At 38.2% G+C, this 23732-nt stretch overlaps 1 protein-coding gene across 1 annotated transcript; it reads right to left on the bottom strand.

Moving 5' to 3' along the window:
* Nucleotides 1-15357: 15357 nt before the first annotated feature.
* On the bottom strand, nt 15358-16317 carry LOC124959223 (olfactory receptor 52H1). Its single transcript, XM_047517806.1, has one exon. It carries the CDS (start codon nt 16303-16305, stop codon nt 15358-15360), a length of 948 nt encoding a protein of 315 aa, XP_047373762.1. The 5' UTR covers nt 16306-16317.
* Between the last annotated feature and the right edge of the window lie 7415 nt (nt 16318-23732).

Raw genomic sequence — 23732 nt, 5'->3', positions numbered from 1 at the left:
TTTGAGACAGGGTCTCACCAAGTTGCTGAGGCTGACCTAGAATTTATGATCCTTCTAACTCAGTTTCCCAAGAAGCTGGGATTACAGAGGTATGCTACATTACTCAGCAACAAAAATATTCTTATATAATTGTGGTCATGTGTTTTGATATTCCAGAATGGTACAATAATTCCCCTCTCCTGTTGGGCCTCAACCTTGTGGAGCATGTGTGTGTGTGTGTGTGTGTGTGTGTGTGTGTGTACACATAATAATCTAGGGGAGTAATGATTGTGGTATAACCCAGGGATCAGAAGCAACAAGCCCACTGTAAATCTATTGATTTAGTCCTGTGGTCCTCAGTAAAGAATTCAGTCTGAGCAACATTTTTTGGTGTTTTTTTGTTTGTTTGTTTGTTTTTTGTTTTTTGAGGGGGGGCGATATCAATAACTGCTGTGAATTTTATTGAATAATATTATTAGTATTTTCTATAATATAGCTTTAGTGGCCAATATTATTTCACTGTGTGAATGTGACAATGTATTCAGCCAATGCCTTCTTATTTTACTGCTAGAGATGATACTTTGTTAACATCTTTGTAGATTGAGCTTTGTTTCTATCTGTAATTATTTTCCAGAGGAAAAGAAACAAACGGGAGAACCGCACAACTTCTTGTAGTTACTTCTAGGCTGCCTATTTTTCAAAGACAAAAGAACTTTTTTTTTTTTTTTTGCATATCTAGGAATTAGTTCATGCTGTGGAAGTCAAAATCACAGAACAAATAAAGTTCACAAAGCATTTTCATTACAATTTGATGAATGCACAGATACTGTTAATATGATTATTATTTTATTACATATGTGATTGTGAACGGGACCCTAATATAAAGAAGTTACTGCTGAGGCAGGGGGATTGCAAATTCAAAGCCAGCCTCTGCAACTTAGCAAGGCCCTAAGCAACTCAGCAAGATCCTGTCTCTAAATAAAATATTTGAAAAGGGCGGGAGGGATGTGGCTCTGTGGTTAAGCACCTCCGGGTTCAATTCCTAGTAAAAAGAAAAGAAAAAGAAAAAGAAGATATTTTTTCATCTCGTTTGCCAAACCACATAAAAAATTAGGAATGATGCAACATCAACAAATGTAGTATTTAAGTTAGATAGAATTATATGTTCTGTGGGAACAGTGACAGGCACAGGTAAATATTCTTTACTAGTTAAATAGCAAAATTGAAGAATTTGCACCAGAATGTAATCAAAAACCTTGATATAAAAAATAAATCAGCTAAATTTAGTAATGTGTTTAATGCTATAACACAAGTGGGGAATCACAGAAAGTTTAATGTGTTAAATTTAAGATTATTCCCTTTGTTGTGTGGTAACGTGACAACTGATTAAAAACAAGAAGTTAGTATCTGATAAGGAATGTTGGTTATTGAAGGGAAAATTACTACTGAGATGTTAACCTGTGAAATGAATTTTTAGTGTTTGTGAGAAATAAGAAAATTGGTCCCAATTTTTGACAAAGTAATTTAGATAGCCAGATTTTATTATTTGGCTACTTTGGGGATTCTTAATTTTTTAAAATACTGTCATGCAACATGTTCAGCAGAATTGCTTTAGAGGGAAATATAGAAGTTAGAAGTTTGTAAGATAAGAAGATCTACAGAATAATGTGGCATATTTCATAAAATAACAATAGTTAAACAAAAAAGTTATGAGTAAAACAGTGAAAACCCCATACTAAAAGCCTAGGTGCACCTTTTGATGGAATATCATATAGCAATATTTAGATAATGTACCAAATAAGCTTGCATCTTGCTTATTTATTTATTTAACCCAGGGTAGATTGATAACAATACTCAAATTATTTTCAATAAAATAAGTGATGGGTTATATATTGCATATCTGTAAAACAGTTATCATTGAACAACCTACCAATTTAGTAGAATTTTTTGAATTTTATTTTTCATAAAAAAAAAAAAAAGGAAGTATAAGAATTCAGAATCTACCTATTTCATTAAAATAAATTAAATTTAACTAAAAATACACAGAATAAATTGTTGGAACTGAACACTAATGAAATTTTAGAGATAAATAATGAAAACATAGCATTTCTTGACTCATTTTGGATAAAATATGAAAATAAAAGTCAAATGATAGAATTTCTTTAAAATCACTTCTTTCATCACTGTTTATAGAACTTTGTGAAAGAGGTTCCCAATTCTGAATAATAGCAAAGCAAAATCTAACCAAACAAATCATATGAAAAATAGTTTAATCATAAATTTTTGTCTGAAAGTAGTACTGTTATCAATCCATCCTGGGTTAGACAAATTAATAAGCAAGATGCAAGTTCATTTGACACATTATCTAAATATTGATATACATGATATTCTGTCAAAAGGTACATCTAGGCTATTAGTATGGATCTTCTACTATGTCACTAATATCTTATTTAACTATAGTTGCAGAATTTAAAAAAAAACCTCATGAATCTAATATAAAGTTTCTACACTAATAACCTACATGCATACTTTTAAGTGCAAATTTTGTCTAGTTTTCTTTTTTTTTTTTTTAAAGACATTAGAACACAAAATTTTATTGCAGCATTAATCAACAAAGCCACTATGAGGAAGCAAACCAAATATCACTTGAAATGAGTGGATGGAGCAATTTGGAATATAGAAACCACAGATTATTTTTCAAGTTAAAAAATAACAAATTTTTGCAAAATCTATAATCAGGATAAATCTTCAGTACATTATGTTAACAGAAATATGACAGTACCACAAAGAAAAATATGGGAGAACTCCACATATATTATGCAAATAAAAACAAAGAAAAAAAAGCAAACATTCAAAAAACCTTCTGAACAGAAATGAGAATGCCATTAATGTAGAAGACAGAAATGAGCACTTGTTTACATGGAAATATATTTATTGATTTTTGAGGTGTAAGCATTCTATAGATATATTTTGTGACAATTTCGGTTAATATTGCTGAACCGTATGCATAATAGAGTGGGAGAGCAAGTATTGTTTTGTGGTATTGATCACAATTAAAATTTCAAACAACATATAAAAGTAAAAAGAATTGTAAAATGTTTGAAAAGTACCTTTAAAATACTATGGTCTTCATTCTTTTTTTTTTTTTTATTGTATACAAATGGGATACATGTTGTTTCTCTATTTGCACATGGAGTCAAGGCATATCATTTGTGTAATCATACATTTACATAGGGCAATGATGTTTGATTCACTATTTTTTTCCGTTCCCCCCGACCCCTCCCATCCCTCTTTTCCCTCTATACAGTCCTTCTTTCCTTCATTCTTACCACACTCCTTATCCCTAACCCTAAAACTAACCCTAAACCTAATGCTAACACCTCCCACCCCCCATTATATGTCCTCATCCGCTTATCAGCGAGATCATTCGTCCTTTAGTTTTTTGAGATTGGCTTATCTCACTTAGCATGATATTCTCCAATTTCATCCATTTGCCTGCAAATGCCATAATTTTATCATTCTTCATTGTGGAGTAATATTCCATTGTATATATATGCCACAGTTTCTTTATCCATTCATCAACTGAAGGGCATCTAGGTTGGTTCCACAATCTGGCTATGGTGAATTGAGCAGCAATAAACATTGATGTGGCTGTAGCTCTGTAGTATGCTGATTTTAAGTCCTTTGGGTATAGGCCAAGGAGTGGGATAGCTGGGTCAAATGGTGTTTCCATTCCAAGCTTTCTGAGGAATCTCCATACTGCTTTCCAGAGGGGCTGCACTAATTTGCAACCCCACCAGCAATGTATGAGTGTTCCTTTTTCACCACATCCTCGCCAACACCTATTGTTGCTTGTGTTCTTGATAATCACCATTCTAATTGGGGTGAGATGAAATCTTAGGGTAGTTTTGATTTGCATTTCCCTTATTACTAGAGATGTTGAACATTTTTTCATATATCTGTTGATTACTTGTACATCTTCTTCTGTGAAGTGTCTGTTCATTTCCTTAGCCCATTTGTTGATTGGATTATTTGTATTCTTGGGGTAGAGTTTTTTGAGTTCTTTATAGATTCTGGAAATTAGCGCTCTATCTGAAGTATGGTTGGCAAAGATATTCTCCCACTCTGTAGGCTCTCTCTTCACATTACTGATAGTTTCCTTTCCTGACAGAAAGCTTTTTAGTTTGAATCTATCCCAGTTGTTGATTCTTGCTTTTATTTCTTGTGCTATGGGAGTCCTGTTAAGGAAGTCTGATCCTAAGCCAACAAGTTGAAGATTTGGACCTACTTTTTCTTCTATAAGATGCAGGGTCTCTGGTCTGATTCCGAGGTCCTTGATCCATTTTGAGTTGAGTTTTGTGTAGGGTGAGAGATAGGGGTTTAATTTCATTCTGTTGCATATGGATTTCCAGTTTTCCCAGCACCATTTGTTGAAGAGGCTATCTTTTCTCCATTGCATATTTTTGGAACCTTTGTCTAGTATGAGAAAATTGTATTTATTTGGGTTTGTGTCCATGTCCTCTATTCTGTACCATTGATCTGCCTGTCTATTTTGGTACCAATACCATGCCATTTTTGTTACTATTGCTTTGTAATAGAGTTGAAGATCTGGTATTGCAATACCCCCTGTTTCATTCTTGCTACTTAGGATTGCTTTAGCTATTCTAGGTTTTTTATTCTTCCAGATGAATTTCATAATTGCTTGCTCTATTTCTGTAAGGTACATCATTGGGATTTTAATTGGAATTGCATTGAATCTGTATAGCACTTTTGGTAGTATGGCCATTTTGACAATATTAATTCTGCCTATCCAGGAACATGGGAGATCTTTCCATCTTCTAAGGTTTTCTTTAATTTCTTTCTTTAGTGTTCTGTAGTTCTCATTGTAGAGATCTTTCACCTCTTTTGTGAGATTGATTCCCAAGTATTTTATTTTTTTCGATGCTATTGTGAATGGGGTAGTTTTCCTAATTTCTCTTTCTGAAGATTCATCACTTATGTATAAAAATGCATTGGATTTATGAGCATTGATCTTGTAACCTGCTACTTTACTGAATTCACTTATGAGTTCTAAAAGTTTTCTGGTGGAATTTCCAGGTTCCTCTAAATATATAATCATGTCGTCAGCGAACAGGGATAGTTTGAGTTCTTCCTTCCCAATTCGTATCCCTTTAATTTCTTTGGTCTGTCTAATTGCTCTGGCTAGAGTCTCAAGGACGATGTTGAATAGAAGTGGTGAAAGAGGGCATCCATGCCTTGTTCCAGTTTTTAGGGGGAACGCTTTCAGTTTTTCACCATTTAGAATGATATTGGCCATGGGCTTAGCGTAGATGGCCTTTATAATGTTAAGGAATGTTCCCATTACCCCAATTTTTTCTAGTGTTTTGAGCATGAAGGGATGCTGTATTTTATCAAATGCTTTTTCTGCATCTATTGAAATAATCATGTGATTCTTAACTTTAAGTCTGTTGATATGGTGAATGACATTTATGGATTTCCGAATGTTGAACCAACCTTGCATCCCTGGGATAAAACCCACTTGATCGTGGTGCACTATCTTTTTAATATATATTTGTATGCGATTTACTAAAATTTTGTTGAGAATTTTTGCGTCGATGTTCATTAAGGACATTGGTCTGAAATTTTCTTTCCTCGATGTGTCTCTGTCTTGTTTAGGTATCAGGATGATATTGGCTTCATAGAACAAGTTTGGGAGGGTTCCCTCCTCTTCTATTTTATGGAATACTTTGAGGAATATTGGAATGAGCTCTTCTTTAAAGGTTTTGTAGAACTCGGTTGAGAACCCATCTGGTACCGGACTTTTCTTTGTTGGTAGGCTTTTGATGACCTCTTCTATTTCATTGCTTGAAATTGGTTTATTTAAGTTGTGTATGTCCTCCTCGTTCAGTTTAGGTAATTCATATGTCTCTAGAAATTTGTTGATGTCTTCGAGGTTTTCTGTTTTGTTGGAGTATAGATTTTCGAAATAGCTTCTAATTATGTTTTGTATTTCAGTCATGTCTGTTGTGATGTTTCCTTGTTCATTCCAAATTTTAGTAATTTGAGTTTTCTCCCTCTTTCTCTTTGTTAGTGTGGCTAAGGGTTTATCAATTTTGTTTATTTTTTCAAAGAACCAACTGTTTATTTTGTTAATTTTTCCAATTGTTTCTTTTGTTTCAATTTCGTTGATTTTGGCTCTGATTTTAACTATTTCCTGTCTTCTACCACTTTTGGTATTGGTCTGCTCTTCTTTTTCTAGGGCTTTGAGCTGTAGTGTTAAGTCGTTTATTTGTTGATTTCTACTTCTTTTTTTGAATGCACCCCATGAAATAAATCTTCCTCTAAGTACTGCTTTCATAGTTTCCCAGAGATTTTGATATGATGTGTCTTTGTTCTTGTTTACTTCTAAGAATTTTTTTTATTTCCCTCCTGATGTCTTCTGTTATCCATTCATCATATAATAGTGTATTATTTAATCTCCAGGTATTAGAGAAGTTTCTGTTTTTTATTCTGTCATTTATTTCTAATTTCAATCCATTATGATCTGATAGAGTACAAGGTAGTATCTCTATCTTCTTGTATTTGCTAATAGTAGCTTTGTGGCATAAAATATGGTCTATTTTAGAGAAGGATCCATGTGGTGCTGAGAAGAAAGTGTATTCGTTCTTTGTTGGATGGTATATTCTATATATGTCCGTTAAGTCTAAATTGTTGATTGTGTTATTCAGATCTATGGTTTCTTTATTCAATTTTTGTTTGGACGATCTATCAAATGGTGAGAGATGTGTGTTAAAATCGCCTAGTATTATTGTGTTGTGGTCTATTTTATTTCTGGAATTGAGAAGGATTTGTTTGACGTACGTGGATGAGCCAATGTTCGGGGCATAGATATTTATGATTGTTATGTCTTGCTGATTTATGCTTCCCTTAAGCAGCATGTAATGTCCTTCTTTATCCCTTCTGACTAGTTTTGGCTTGAAGTCCACATTATCTGAAATGAGGATGGATACTCCAGCTTTTTTGCTGTGTCGGTGTGCATGGTATGTTTTTCCCCATCCTTTCACCTGTAGTCTATGGGTGTCTCTTTCTATGAGGTGAGTCTCTTGCAGGCAGCATATTGTTGGATCTTTCTTTTTAATCCAATCTGTCAGTCTATGTCTTTTGATTGATGAGTTCAGGCCAATAACATTCAGGGTTATTATTGTGATATGATTTGTATTCCCAGTCATTTGACTCATATTTGGTTTTTGACATGATTTGGTTTCTCCTTTATTTGGCTATTCCTTTAGGCTAGCGCCTCCTGTTGCTGATTTGCATCGTTGTTTTTCATCTCTTCCTCATGGAATATTTTGCTGAGAATGTTCTGTAATGCTGGTTTTCTTTTTGTAAATTCCTTTAGCTTTTGTTTATCATGGAAGGATCTTATTTGGTCATCAAATTTGAAGGTAAGTTTTGCTGGGTATAAGATTCTTGGTTGGCATTCATTTTCTTTCAGGGCTTGGTAAATGTTGTTCCAGGCCCTTCTAGCTTTTAGGGTCTGGATTGAAAAATCTGCTGATATTCTTATTGGTTTCCCTCTGAATGTAATTTGATTCTTTTCTCTCGTGGCCTTTAAAATTCTGTCTTTATTTTGTATGTTAGGTATTTTCATAATAATGTGCCTTGGTGTGGGTCTGTTGTAATTTTGTATGTTTGGAGTTCTATAAGCCTCTTGTTCTTGGTTTTCCATTTCATTCTTCAAATTTGGGAAATTTTCTGATATTATTTCATTGAATAGATTGTTCATTCCTTTGGTTTGTTTCTCTAAGCCTTCCTCAATCCCAATAATTCTTAAATTTGGTCTTTTCATGATATCCCATAATTCTTGTAGATTCTGAACATGATCTCTTACCATCTTCTCTATTTGGCCAACTTTGTTTTCAAGATTAAATAATTTGTCTTCAATGTCTGAGGTTCTGTCTTCCAGGTGTTCTATCCTATTGGTTATGCTTTCTATGGAGTTTTTAACTTGGTTTATTGTTTCCTTCATTTCAAGGATTTCAGTTTGGTTTTTTTTCAGTATCTCTAACTCTTTATTGAAATGATCTCTTGCTTCCCGTATTTGGTCTTTTAACTGTTGATTGGTGCGATCATTTAATGCCTGCATTTGCTCTTTCATCTCCTCCTTCAATGCCTGCATTTGCTTTTTAATCTCCTCATTAGCTTCCCTGATCGTTTTAATTACGTACATTCTGAACTCCCTTTCTGACATTTCTTCTGCTGTGCTGTCATTGGGTTTTATTGATGTAGTATCTAGGTTTGTTTGGGACATTTTCTTCCCTTGTTTTCTCATATTGGTCAGTTGTCAGTGGGACCCTGAGATACTGCAGTTTTCCGCTATTGGCTTATAGTGTCCCGGTAGATTTCCAGTGTATCACCTCCCAGCCTTCAGTAGCCTGATGTCTTGGAGGAATCTGATAAAGCAGCTCATCCGAAGAAAGCTGCCCCTAGCCCCCTACTCGTTCCAGGGCTTGGAGCTGGCTCTGTGCGGAAAGGCTCTCACTGGGGGCCTGCACCGTGCAGCTGGCCGTGTGGGGAGAGCCCACCGCCGGAGTGTGGAAGGCTACCTGGAGACTCTAGCTGCCCTGCCCTGCTCTGATAAGCCACCCCTATCTGTGCCTGCCGCCCAGGCCATGTTTCGCCCAGTGGGGGAGACTCACCCCGTGACTCTATTTTTGTCCAAGTCTCTCAATGCCTCCCCTTCTTGAGTCCTGGGTTCTGGAGCAACTGGAGATGCAGTCACCTTCTTAGGCCGCCATCTTGGATTGCCCTGTGGAAAGAGCCTGTGGACGGAGTGGACAGAGCCGCCTGGAGAAGTCTCTGGCTGCCCTGCCTTGATCCCAGAGGCTGCTTGCGGATCGAAGCTCTCCGTTGGCTTGGGGACTTGTGGCTGGCTCTATGTAGAAAGGCTCTCACTGGGCGGTCTGTTCCGAGAAGCTAGCCTTGAAAGGTGCCTCCCACCGCAGGGGTCCAGGCTGCTTGGGGAGGTCTCTGGCTGCCCTGTCCTGGTCCCTGAAGCCGCTTGCAGGCTGGAGTATGCTGCGCTGGCTCCGGGACTTGGAGCTTGTTCTGATCAGAAAGGCTTTCAGTAGGGGGCCTGCTCCAAGAACCTGGAGAAGCTGGCTGTGTGGGAGGGGCCCAGTGCTGGAGTGCACAGGGCTGCCTGTGGAAGACTCTAGCTGCCCTGCCCTGCTCTGATAAGCCACCCCTATCTGTGCCTGCCACCCAGGCCGAGCTTTACCCAGTGGGCAGACTCACCCGTGGCTCTATTTTGGTCCGAGTCTCTCAATGCCTCCCCTTCTTAACTCCTGGGTTCTGGAGCGACTGGGGATGCAGTCCCCCTCTAGTCCACCATTTTGGATCACCCCGTGGAAAGAGCCTGCGGCCGGAGTGGGCAGAGTTGCCTGGAGAAGTCTCTGGCTGCCCTGCCCTGATCCCAGAGGCTGCTTGCGGATCGAAGCTCTCCATTGGCTCGGGGACTTGTGGCTGGCTCTATGTAGAAAGGCTCTCACTGTATGGTCTTCATTCCAGGAAGACCAAGTTGCTGTAATTCTCTAACATCACATCTCTATGTAAGTTTTGTTGAGCTGGCTGAAGGCATTTCCACTCTTCTTCAGTGAAATCAAAGGCCACATCCCTGAATGTCAACAGTTCCTCTGGTAGCTTTCTTCTTAAAGCTCCCTGCTTTCATTCAGGGCAGTGTCTCTCCACATTTTTGAATCTGATTGTTTATGGGGCTTCCTTTCTAGGACTGGGAAATCCTGGTTCAGTTTATAACAAGGAGTGAAGCAGCCAGAAGTAATCTGAACCCTCCATTTCCAGGTGTTCAGGAGTCAGTCCTTCTCCATAGGGCCCTCCAGCCCCTGCACAACAGAGTAACCTGGGGACCATAAACGGGAGAGCGAAGCCTACATCTGAATGGCTAATATGGCGGACTCAGGAGAAATGGAGAAGGCAGCAGAATCCCACCCCCAATTCCTTGAATTTTGTCTAGTTTTCTACTGACAAGTTATTATAGTTATTGAATGTATTTTATGCCTATTGACAAAACAATAAAAACAAAGCTTGTATTTTCTGTTTTTTTATTTTATTTTTCTATTAATTGATTTTATTATATTTTACAAAAGTAGTTTTGGGAAATTTTAAAAATAATATTCTTATTAAAAGTTTGACAAGCATTGATCTAGAGGTCTTTCTTCACATATGTCCAAATACATGACAACTCATGTGTGATTCAGTGCTTTCCTTCTGTAAACAAATAAGCTAATGGGAAGGATATGCAGACCCTCAGCTCATCTTTGGAAGCATCCAAGTTTAGACTTGAAAATAAAGAAGTAAGAAACCAAATTGACTAAACAGTCAAGTTAGATTCTTAAATCTAACACTACCATAATAATGCTCACTTTTTTTATATTCATCTCTCTGGCTCATAGTCCTGTCTTTCAATTAGTTTGTAAGAGAGAACAAAAAAAGATGTGAGTTTGATCATTAGCCTTCATGTGCCGATGATGGCATCAAACCATGAGATGTTTTACAAACCTCTTCTGCTGATATTATGGTCAGTGTCCAACATTCACAGAGAATTTTGCTTATGAGCATCCACATTTCTGACTGCTCCACCCCTTAAGCATTGCCATTATTGAGATGGTTGATACTTCCATCACCAGCGCTGCACAGATCTCTAAAGCATGTGGCTTTCCATCAGAGCTCAGGCAGTCGCTTCTGCCTGTCAGGTCCCATATCCTTTATCTTGAGGCTCAACTTCCTTGTGTTCTTCAAGATACATCATAGAAATGGGATCTTCCAAAAAGGATTCCTTTACTCTAAGAAGTGGAGTATGCTTCCCTTTTGCTTCCCTAACATACAACCTCCAATCACTGCAATATGGAAAATGGTATTACCTGGGTAAATTATCAGCAGATGCTGTTTACTCACCTCACTAAGCTATAAACTTCTTAGCTATAAGCAATGTGTGCACTTGCTCCATTTATCTACTTAGCATGTATATATTTTCTTTCATGTAATAAGTGCTTTATGAATATTGTTGAATGGAAATCATGACAAATTATCTGTAAATTTATTCTAATAATCTAGGTTCAAAATGGCAGATGCAAGACATAAAAATTTTCAACTGCCTCCTTTATTATAAGGTAGACACTGTAAATCTATTCCTTTACTCATTTATAGTAAACTCAATAATTCTTCTGAACATAGAAAGTACATTGAATTGTCAGTGATATAGGACATAAAGCAAATATGCAATATTTGGTCTAGGTATAAATTGCAATTATCTGGTTTAAGCTAGGACAAATGGGACAGGGTGGGGGTAGGTGAGTAGAAATAAAATCCCAAAGGCAACAGAAATGGAATAACAAAGACCCAAAATGTGGTTCATGTAGAAAGTCTGGAAGAAAAAGTATGACGGACATATTTGCTGATCCCCATTATTTGTAGAAATTATACTAAGTTCTGAACATGGTAAGATAAAACAAATCAAAATTCCCTGTTGGTGTAGTCCGTACAATAAGATGAGAAATTTGCACAAAGAAAATTCATATAGAACTAGACAATTTGTGTATGAGAAAGTTACCTTCTGATGCTTATATAATTACTCTCATTTCATTTACTGTGATTTCATTCATGGTCTGATGGTGACCAAAAGATCAGCAACCAGCGTCCACAAAAAAGCCATGACAGCTAGTCATAAAGTCTGAACTTGGGGCAGGAGGCAGAGGCAGGTTGACCTACCTGCTTTCTCCTCCCATAAACAGTAAAGAGGAGGAGGATTTTAAATGGAAAAAATGATGTTTCGTTTTAAACATGGCGGATTTAAGGTGAAAGTGGCAGTAGTAATTATTAAAGATAATGATGTAGCAGTTAATATTAGAATAACATCTTACAATCTGCAAAGCACAATCATCTACATTTCCTTTCATTAGTGACCCCATGGAGATAGAAAACAAACACTAAAATTTTTAGGAAAATGAAATATAAAAACTAAGATCCAACAGCTGGGGGTATAGCTCAGTGGTAGAGCATTTGGCTAGCATGCGCAAGGCCTTGGGTTCAATCCCCAGTACCATGGAAAAATCAAAGATCCATATAGAGTTTCCATCAAAAAGGTCATATAGATATAGAAGTATTAATGGTCCTGGGGGGGCGAGGGGAGTAAAATAATAGCAGACAACTGGGTCGGACATAAATAATGGGAGAAGGAAATGAAGCTGGTACAGGCAATGGCTTCTTTGTTTTGTTTTGGTTTGGTTTTAGTCCATTATTCTTTCATGAGAGTCATTCATGCATGTCAATGAATAATCTTGTGTCTGGGATGAATAGAGTGTGTACTTTCAAAGTATCTTGGTTCAGAATCTATTTCTTTTTGTAAGCTTTTAAAAAATCAGCTCTTGGCTAATCCATGTTCCAGCAAGATGGATTTTTACCAGAAAAGAATAAAAGAACATTAGAAAATATTCTGGTAACTGTGAACATTTTTAGCAAGCTGGCACAGAATCCTCATGCATCCTGAGGTGGCCTAATTTACAATAGCCAGAGTTCACATAGAAGTAGAGTGGAATGGTGGCTACCACAGGCTGCAGCAGCAAGAGGCAGGGAAAGAGGAGATGTTAGACAAAGGGTACAAAGTTTCAGTTCCACAGGAGAAATAAGTTCTGGTGATTTATCACATAGCGTGGTGACTATGGTTAATGATAAGCTACTGTATACTTCAAAACTGCTGAAAGAATAGATTTTAAATGTTCCTACCACAAAGAAATGATAAGCATGTGAAATGATGGACCTGTTAATGACCTGATTTAATGATTCCACAATGTATGCATGCATAATACCATATTTTATCTTTTATCTATATATAGACAATTATTTCACAATTAAAAATTAAAAATAACTTCAAAAACTGAATTTTAAAAAGACAACTAGACTTTATGACAACAAAAATAGGTTGTGGGAGGCTGGGGTTGTGGCTCAGAGGTAGAGAGCTTGCCTAGCCTATGTGGGTTCCATCCTCAGCACCACAGAAAAATAAACAAAATAAAGGCATTTTGTCCATCTATAACTAAAAATTTAAAAAAAGGTCGTGATACTTGTAGATTTTTTTCCTTCCTTTGGAGTCTATTTCCATAAGCACCAGGCTTATGGGTATTTATTGGGAATATCACCAAAGTAGGAGCTAGAAGGCTTTATCCTAGTTTTACATAAATAATGTCCTGGCTGTGTACCTGGAAAAGTCTTGGTGGGCCTCGGTGTCCTCTTCTGAGAATGAGGTTGGATATTGCCAGTTCCACCAGCTCTGGCCTTGCTCCTCCTCGTCACTCCCCTCCTGGGTCCTCCTCAGGGTCACTCTGTTGAACCAGCACTGACCTTGTTTATGTCCTCAAGTCAGGTCAAGCCATTTCCAGCCCAGAGTACCTGCATTTGCTCTCCCCTCTGCCATTGTTCTTCTTGACCAAGTTCAGATTTACTCTTCCTTTTTATGTCACTATTTTAAAGCAATGATTTTTAAAATTTTGTTTTCTTGCTTATTTGTCTCTCTCCCTAGAATGGAAGTTCCGTGGAAGCAAGGCAGAGCCTCCTTTGCATTGTCAACCCTCACAATCCTCTATGCTTAGAGTAATATCTAGACATAGCAGGCCCTTGATAAATATTTCCCAACTAAATGGATGATTTTCAAAACAAGGTTTATTGCAAGAACCCTGTTTTCAAATAGAATCTTAAGGAAGCACTGGATACTCAAACTAAATAATGGTGGATCTTCTGCTGTGGTGTAGAGAAAGAGGACAAGAAATACCCCACCACCCCTGCAAGCCTCAAGACGCCCCATAGCATACTCTCAGAGCCCAGCTCCTTGGGAGAGGGATCAATCAACTCTACACTGCCTAATGGCCTGTGAGTACATGCCTCAGATCCTTTTTGATCACAACAAATTAGTATTTTCTAACATTGGGTAATTTGAATGCAGCTTACTAAGAACGTTTTCCCTTCATCATTCTCCCTCCTCACAAACTGCATCTCATAGTTGATTTTTTCTTTCAATCAAGACTAGATGCCCTTCAACAGATGAATGGATAAAGAAACTCTGGTATATATACACAATGGAATACTATTCAGCTATAAAGAAGAATAATATTATGGCATTTGCAAATAAATGGATGGAATTGGAGAATATCTTGCTAAGTGAAATAAGCCAAGCCCCAAAAACCAAAGGCCAAATGTTTTCTCTGATAAGTGGAGGATGATATATAATGGGGGTGGAGGTGGGGAATGAGAGAATAATAGGGGAACTTTAGAATATGTAAAAGAAAAAAAGGGGGGGTATGAGAAATGGTGGAATGAGATGACATCATTACCCTATGTACATGCATAATTATACAAATGGTATGAATCTACATTGTATACAACCATAAAAACGAAATTATGTACCCCATTTGTATACAATGAATCAAAATGCAGTCTGTAAAAAATTAAAAGCCAAATAAAAATAATAATAATAAAAAAAGAAGTTGCAGTCTATAGAATAAAGCTCCACAAAATCCTACAACCCGCAAGGTTAAATTTTTCCTTTAGTGTCTAGAACTGACTTGAGGTCAATGGACTGGGGGGAAGTCCAGCCCTTTCTTCAGATCTCTAACTTTCAAGGGCTATGCTCTCCTGGTGCTATTTTTGCAACTCACTTTCTCAGTGAGCCTTGGTGCCTGGAAGCTCCTCTCCTCTCCCAGCACCACCTCCAGCACCCCTGGCATTGATACATATGTTATTTATCTCATTCCCTTGACAGCACTGCTGATAGAACTTGTTTATAGCAGACTTCTGCTGAAGGGCTTTGTGGGGAGAGTGACAGAGGGAGATGAAAAAGGAATTCCAGTGAAGCACAAAATGTGCAATAATTAAAATCAAATATCATCATAAATGTCCTAAGTATCCATCTGCTAGTCTCCTAAATGAGAACTTTCTCACTGATCTTTTTACTTTTTGTCACCTTTCTTCAGTATGTCTTAACACATTGCTCACTCATTATGGCTGTCAATCTCCATTTCCAAATTTTTATTGCCTTTTTCATTTAGAGTAACTCAACTCTGTTTTCACCTCCTTCTTCTGATCATGTCCTATACAACTGTATTGTGTGGCATTTAGGTCATCAAAATTTTTTATGCATAAGACTTTCTCACATACATTATGGTATTTCACATACATTGTGGTATCTCACATACATTATGGTATACAAAACAGCTGCAAGCAGTCCTAACTTTAAATAGCCTTTACTACTCATTCTTCCTGCATTTATATGCACTGTTCACTTATACTGACCTTTGCACTGGTGAAACATCACTCTGTGCTTTTCGTAGAAAACAAAAGTATGACCTTATCTCTAATCTGTTTGGTCTTCACTCCGTAGACAATGGGGTTGAGTGCAGGTGGGATAACAATGTAGAGGTTGGCAAACATGATGTGGAATGTGCGAGAGACATTGTGTCCAAAGCGATGGGCAAGGATGGAGAAAAAGGCAGGTGTATAGAACATGAGGATGACACAGACATGGGACCCACAGGTGCCAAGGGCTTTCTGACGGGCATCTCGGGAAGGGAGGCGGAAAACAGCAGAGAGGATGAGGGCGTAGGAGACAGCAATTAGGATCACATCTGAGATGACGGTCATGATGGGAACACAAAAGCCATACCAGATGTTGATGGAGATGTCCGCACAGGCGAGCCGGGCCACACCTATGTGCTCACAGTAGGTGTGGGGTATGATACGTGTCCTGCAGAAAGGTAGGCGCGTCAGCAAGAATACATCAGGCAGGATGATGCAGAAGCTCCGAAAGGAGATGCCCACAACAATCTTGATGATGGTCTTGGGAGTCAAGATAGTGGTGTATCTCAAAGGGGAACAGATGGCCACATAACGATCAAATGCCATGGCCATCAGGATGGCTGAATCCAGGACAAAACTATAGTGGAGGAAGAACATTTGTGTCAGGCACCCTGGAAATGTAATTTCTCGAGCTCCCAGCCAAAAGATACTGAGTGTCTTGGGTACACCTGCTGTGGACAGGATGAGATCAGTCATGGCCAGCATGGAGAGAAAGAAGAACATGGGTTCGTGAAGGCTACGTTCCACGGCAATGAGGTAGAGAAGGATGCAGTTTCCCATCACGGCTACAATGTAGATCATGCAGAAGGGAATCCCAATCCACACATGGAATTGCTCCAGGCCTGGGATCCCCACCAAAACGAAGTGTCCTGGGTTATAACTGCTCAAGTTGAAAACGATCATGGCAGCCCAGGGTGGCACAAATCTCAGTCCCGAGGTCAAGGGATGATAAAGGAGGGTTAGAGTCACTCACACTTCCATCATTATTGACTCCTGAAATTAGAGTGACCATGTAATTTATCATGCAGAGGAACCCTTCTAAAGTGAAAAAAAGGTTAACTTTAATAATGATGGCAGCAGGATTGTCCCAAACACTGAAGATGTGTGGTTATCCTTTCTAAAGAGAATGTTCCCTCTTCTGATCACCCAAATTTGCATATTTTTTTCTGGGAAGACCTCCAGACTTGCTATACTCTTTTCATTACATATGGTCCTTGGATGTGAGTTAACAAGTTAGAGGACGTATGTTTTCATGGGCTAGTGAACTGCAGTTTATGTGACTTTATGAACATCAGTGGTTAAGGTCTTGCTGTATCATTGTAGCATATTGATCTCTGCCCTAAGACAACTACTTTCTTCTTCCAAGGCTACCTGATAAATGTAGTTCTTAGATTTGTGAGGCTAACACCCTTTATTGCCAAGCAATAACCAAATTGAGTTCAGTAAACACTCGCTGGTTTCTGACACTATGCTGAATAACACGTGTAACCCAAATTTAAATTGGAAAAGTCCCTCTTATAACTAATGCTCAGGAGTCTTTTCTATACAAAACAAAACAAAAAAGAAAGAAGACAGAAGAGGAGGAGAAAAGAAAAAAGATCTACCAACACACAGTACACTATACAAGTGTATAACACTTTGAATTTAGTAACACCATTAGTCAAAAGGATTGTTTCTTGGATTTAGTAACACCATTAGTCAAAAGGATTGTTTCTTGGATTTAGTAACACCATTAGTCAAAAGGATTGTTTCTTTGTGAATGCAAATTCTGTATGTAGACTCATAGCCCAAGACAATGCTCTCACGATCACACAGACCCTCAACACTCCCATTCTCAGGCATACCCCAAACCCTACTCACATGATTCCGTAGGTTTGGTCTTCATGCATACACCCACACATACTCTTTCCGTAATGAACTCCCCTCCCCACCCCACACACACACCAAAGAGAGTCTAAACAATTATCTCATGGATTTTTGCACTGCCACCTGCTCTGCTTTGTAAATTCCAGAGAACATTCCTCTGGAATTATCTTTTAAAGACTAGGTTCTGTGTCTTCTTTCTTCTCTAGTAATGCCTCCCCCACCCTTTGCCTCCCCCAAACTTTGCCTTTGGAAAGTCTACTTATACTCTGAAGATCACCAACCACGCAACAATGCCAGGGACTCCCAGGATCAGCACTAGGATGAGGCTGTGACAGCTGTGCGCTTCATGTTCCTAACCTGACAAGGCCAAAACACAGGTTCAGCCTTTTCCCTTGCTCCTCTTTATACCTCTTTCTTCAGGCTTAGTTCACAACAACTATCCCTCAAACCAAGGCTTAGAGTACCCATTCTTCTGCTTTAGGCAGAGGAGAAATGAGATATTCTCTCTCTCTCTCTCTCTCTCTCTCTCTCTCTCTCTCTCCTGAACCTTCCTCATATGTAAGTGGAAGCACCTTTCCTAAAGCAACCCACACCTCCTCTACAGTATCTCCACAATTTCTCTAGGTTCTGAGAATACAGTCCAGAATTCAGAGTGTGGACCGTAGTCTAGCCCCATATCTGCTGGGGATCCCTATTCTCTGGATTAGTTGCCTTCATCTCTCTTACTGAGTCACCTGCATCATGACTCTGACCCCCAGGGTCACAGAATTCACCTATTTACCCCACAACCTGATTGGGTTGTTCAGTCTTAGTTCTGAAAACTCGCATTTCACATTACTCACATACTTGAACAAAATACGACATCAGCATTTCAATATATGGCTTGAATCACAGCTGCCCAAGTTTGTCTGAGGTCATCTTTAGGCATACATACTAAGAAAAGGTATTCTCTAGTTTTTATATTTCCATGAACTCAAATACAAGAGATATTCATAAAAGCATTCCCAAGCACACAGGGGCACACAGATGGAAATTTAACTCTTAGACTTGTCATTCTACAATATGCAGCAATCTAAAAGATAGTCTGCTGTTTTTGTTGTTTTTCCAACAAGTCAATACCATTAAAAGGTGAGAGGGGTTAGATGGGAAAAGTACATTTCTGACTTATAATAATGTACGAATTGAACAATCAAATGCAATGTGATTCTTGATTGGATTCTTTTTTGTTCTTCTAATTAGTTATACAGGGCAGCAGAATGATTGAATTCTTTTTAAACAAACTAGGTATAGAATGCAATTAATAATAGACTTTTTATTTTATTTTTAATTAAAAAATTAAAATTACATGCATATTTAATGGGGGAAATATGATTTTATACATATTTACAATATAAAATGACTGTTAGACTAATTAAATCTATCACCTTACATACTCATATCTTTTATTGTGATGAAAAATTTTAAATCTATTAGTTTAGCTATTTTGAAATACACAATGCACTATTCTTTATTATAGTGACCACAGTTCACTAAAGCTCATTTCTCTTGAAATATTGTGCCATTTAGGCAACATATTTCTTTCTCCCAAACATCCCCCTCTCCCAGCCTATGCACCCTCTTTACAAATGGAATAGTATTCAACCTTAAAAGGGGCTGATTATATCATTTGTAACAATATGAATGAAAGTGGGTAAAATTAAGCTAAATTAAATAAGATGAGCACAAAAAACCAATACTGCATGATCTCTTTTATGTGTGGAACTTAATAAGTAGGAAAATTTAGATGTGAACTATGGATTCGATAATACAATGGAATTGGTGTTAATTTTATTGAATAGAATTAGAGTACATGGGGTGCCCACAATGTCCCAATAAAATATTGGTACAGAGTGTGTACTCTGGAGCCAGAAAGCTGTATTGCACAATTTAATTTAATCCTGGTTCCACAACATACTAGCCATGTGAATTTAGCCAGTTATTTGAACCATATGGCTCCTGTGTTCCTTGCTTTTTAAAAAAAACGAATATCTCTACTTTTGGCAGTTATTATGACAAAAAGAGACACATAAGAAAATACTCTTTAGTGCAGTGCCTGGAACATAATAAACATGCAACAAGTTTACTTCCCCTAATTAGATTACATTTCTCATTGTTAGTATTGTCACCAGCAGTGAGAACACATGAAGAAGAAAACAGAAACAGTGCACGAAAACTAATAATAGCATCCCTGGGCACACACAAATATCAGCACACTCGATTCTATTCCTTAAGTTACAGTTGTGGGTCCTTGTCTAGTGCCTGACACAGAAACTTTCTGAACAACACTAACCATGGCCATACTAAACCCAGTTGTGTAATTGTTCATACACAACTGTCCATCTCTTCTCATTTTTTGATGCCCATGCAATAGAGCATAAGTACAAGTACTGCAGACCATGACCTCAGTGTATAACTGGGAGTTGCTCAGGAGAGAAAGTTGTAGTTCCCAGTCCACAGCTACTCAGAAATGAAGGGTTGAGCTTTTCATTCACTCATTCTTTCTCTCCAAATCCAAGTTCCAGTCAAACCCCTTCAAACAGCTAACACTCACCTAATATTGAGGATTAGGTCAAAGGGAAAGAAGTAAAGTATGGTGCATACAAACAGAAAATTTTCAAGAGGGGCAAACAAACCAATCAAGGAAATGAATGGAAGGGAAGGAACTGGGTGGAGAGGTTGCTTCCCTGTCCATTTATTTTCTCTGATCACTGCTCAATCAGGGAAAGAGGTAGTTAAAACCCAAGGGATGCAGGTAGTTAAAACCTCAAGGGAAGAAAATGAAGAAGTTCTATTAACACACACCACTGCTTCAAGGTGCAAGGTGCTTTTTATTTCTTTCTTTATTTTGCATTTACCTTTGCACAAGAGCTGACATGCATGTGGGTGGAAGGTCATAGGTCATGTGCTTATCATATTACACAGGTTTCAAGCTCATGTCCTAACCAGATAAAACTGCCTTGGGCAAGTTACTTAATCTCCATGTAAAGAAAACAATTTAGTAATAGCATTAGTAACTGTTAATTGAATATTAGCATAGAAATTGAATATTGCATAGAAAGAGTGAATGTTGAATATTCAATTAAATATTCAAGATTAAATATTGCATAGAAACGACAGATTAAGGTAATGCATGTGAAAATGTCTAGTGACAAATGCAGAGTGGCAAACTCATAATAAAGAGTGATAGGCCACTATAGTATGTTGATTTCAAGTTCTTTGGGTATAGGCCAAGGAGTGGAATAGCTGGGTCAAAAGGTGGGTCCATTCCAAGTTTTTTGTGCTCAATTCACAATAGCCAGACTGGGGAACCAACCTAGATGTCCTTCAATAGATGAATAGATAGAGAAACTGTGGTATATATGGTATATGGTATATATACCATATATATATATATACACAATGGAATATTACTCAGCCATAAAAAGAATAAAATTATAGCATTTGCAGATAAATGGATGAAATTGGAGAATATCATGCTAAGTGAAATAAGCCAATCTGTCAGGGACCAAGAAGTTCTCATTCTGAGAACATTCTGACCTTTACAATAAGCAGCAGCGCCCCTCCCCCACTCCTGGCTGATAATTCTGACAGTATGGCGCCTATGGCGCCCACGGCTTCTCTTCTGGGACTACACTTTCCCGCCGGCGCGAACTTCACCTTCCCGCCAGCGCGAATTTGCACCCTATCAGGAACCCAGCAGAAGAATACAACCAACCAGGCTGCACCTCGTCATACCCCTCATTCCCTCAGCATAAATACCCGTGAGAACAATAAAAATTTGCAGCTTGATCAGAATTCCTGTCTTGCTGTCTCTCCCTGCGTCTCTTGTCCCTTCATTCCTTCTCTCTTAGGTTTGCCGTCCGCGTTGATGTCCCGCGGGTCGGGACACCAATCCCCAAAATCCAAAGGCCAAATGTCTTCCCTGATAAGTGGATGATGATATATAATGGGGGTCGGAGGGTAAGAGAAGAATGGAGGAACTTTAGATTACATGGAGGGAAATGAGAGGGGTGAGGGAGCAGGGGTATGAAAGATGAGACAGACATCATTACCCTATGTACACGTATGATTACACGAATGGTGTGAATCTACATCGTGTACAGCCATAGAAAGGAAAAGTTGTACCCCATTTGTGTACAATGAATCAAAATACAGTCGGTAAAAATAAAAATAAAAAATAAAAAACAAAAGAATTAAATAAAAAAAATTAAAATAAAATAAGATGGATAGGCCAGGGCACTGGTTAAAATGAAAATTACAAGACCCTCTTCAAAGTAGTCTAAGACTATGTTTCAGAGAGAACGTTCCATAATCTGTATTGAGAAGTAGAGCAGTAGATTGATATAAATTTTATTTTTCTCTGGACAAGCAGGATATATGTGAATGTGAGTAGGAAAGCACGAAAGCAGGAAAGTCTTTTGGAACTCACTCTTTTGGGGCAGAAGTAGACCAAGTCCTAGACACTGCCTCCTTTAAAGGACTGTTGGAGGATGCTCCTGACGGGCATCGAGTGGCAACTTCTTTGAAATCTCTTAGGCTAAATTTGCCACTTTAGGTTACACCTGTTGTGTCCCCCAGGCCTGTTCCTCCTTCGGTGCTGCGCTACTCCCGGATAAACATCCACGAGTTTATTGCTGCCAAATGATTGCTGTTTCCTCTTAACTATCTTCTAATTCCATCCTTTCTCTGTGTCCATTGCACAGCTACCTTAGTGTCTTGCCTAAATTACTCCGATTGCTTCTTACTAGATCATCTTATTTCCCTTTTTGTCTTCCACAATGTATTTCCAACGCTGCCGACTGAAGTTCTTTCTAAAGGAGACATTTGATTATGTCATTTCTTACCTTAAATCTAATTTTGTTCCCACCCCAGATTTTTTAGCATTTACTATTTCCTCTACCTTCATTCGTATTGATCCCGATCTTGGCATGATTGCTACATTTCCACTATTGGAGATAAAACTAAAATTATTAGTAGTAAAAATGATATAAGTAAACAAAATATATTCCTACAGAAAAATGGTTAGAACTACCTGTTATGTTAAGAATTTCTGGAGGCCCAAATCTCATTTTTCACCTAAGCTTTTATCTTACAAATCTAACAGCCAATTTAACTTCCCTGCATGTGGTGACTCCTGTGTGTCTGGCTATTGTACCCACAGAACTATTCAGCAGTAAACTTAAGATGTAGGCTTCACAACTGCTGGTTTGTTTGCCTTTGTCTCATCCATAGGCATGTTTCCTTCTGATTCGACAGAATAATAGGAATAACTCTATGTTCAATGCCTACCTCTTTACAACAAGTATTTCAAGACTCATAATTTATTTAAAACACCTATTTGCTAGGCGCAGTGGTGCACACCTGTAATCCCAGCGTCTTGGGAGGCTGAGGTAGGAAGATCACAAGTGCAAAGCCAGCCTCAGCAACTTAGCAAGGCCCTAAAGCAACTTAGTGAGACACTGTCTCAAAATAAAAAATAAAAGAACTGAGGAACTGAGGATGTAACTCAGTGGCTAAGTACCCCTGGTTTAAAACCTGGGACAAAAAAAAAAAAAAAAAAAAAAAAAAAAAAACCTGTTAAAGTGTTAAAATGCACACCAGTGTTTTTTTAGTATAAAAGCCAAATTTCAGGTCCATCATTTTTATTGGAAGAACATGAAAATTTACAGTTCTTACCTTTGTTGTATTCTCTCCCCTTTATGAAATAATTTTTCTTTCTTTTGATTGCATGGAAAGGAAATTGTTCTGGGCAATTTACATGAATTTTACAAGAACACCTGGTACATGGCTTTAATGTTGTCAGAAGAAAGCCAGGCTAAACTGGGCATGGTGGCACATGCCTGTAATTCCAGCAGCTTGGGAGGCTGAGGCAGGGGGATCACAAGGTCAAAGCCAGCCTCAGCAAAAGTGAGGTGCTAAGCAACTCAGTGAAATTCTGTCTCTAAATAAAATACAAGATAAGGCTGGGAATGTGACTTAGTGGTTGAGGGCCCCTGAGTTCAATCCCCAGTACCAAAAAAGAAAAAAAAAAAAAACAGGCTACTAGTGTCATGGCGAGATTACGATAAATCACCAAGTCCATCTTAAATCAGGAAGTGGAACCAGCTTTATTTATCAGCTAGTGATCCAGATTCACCAGCTGGCAGGACAGAGAGGCAGGCTGCAAGTCTGCACCCTTCAACCCCCTCCAAGGCTTAGAGTACACTTTTTATACCATAAGTAAAGCATGTCAGTACATTAATCGTAAGTGGCTGCTGCTAAGACAATCAGAGAATGGTTACTAACATTTAAACAAATGTTAGGGTAACCTGCCCAAGAAAAATGGAACCCAGAGGGAGAACAATCTTATATTGTATAAGAATTGCCATTTTGTGTTGCCAAACACGCTATGCTAAATAACTGTTGATGGGTACAGAGGCAGGGTG

Source organism: Sciurus carolinensis, chromosome 11 (assembly GCF_902686445.1).
Source record: "Sciurus carolinensis chromosome 11, mSciCar1.2, whole genome shotgun sequence".
Taxonomy (NCBI): Eukaryota; Metazoa; Chordata; class Mammalia; order Rodentia; family Sciuridae; genus Sciurus; species Sciurus carolinensis.
This window is presented reverse-complemented; position numbering and strand designations above follow the sequence as displayed.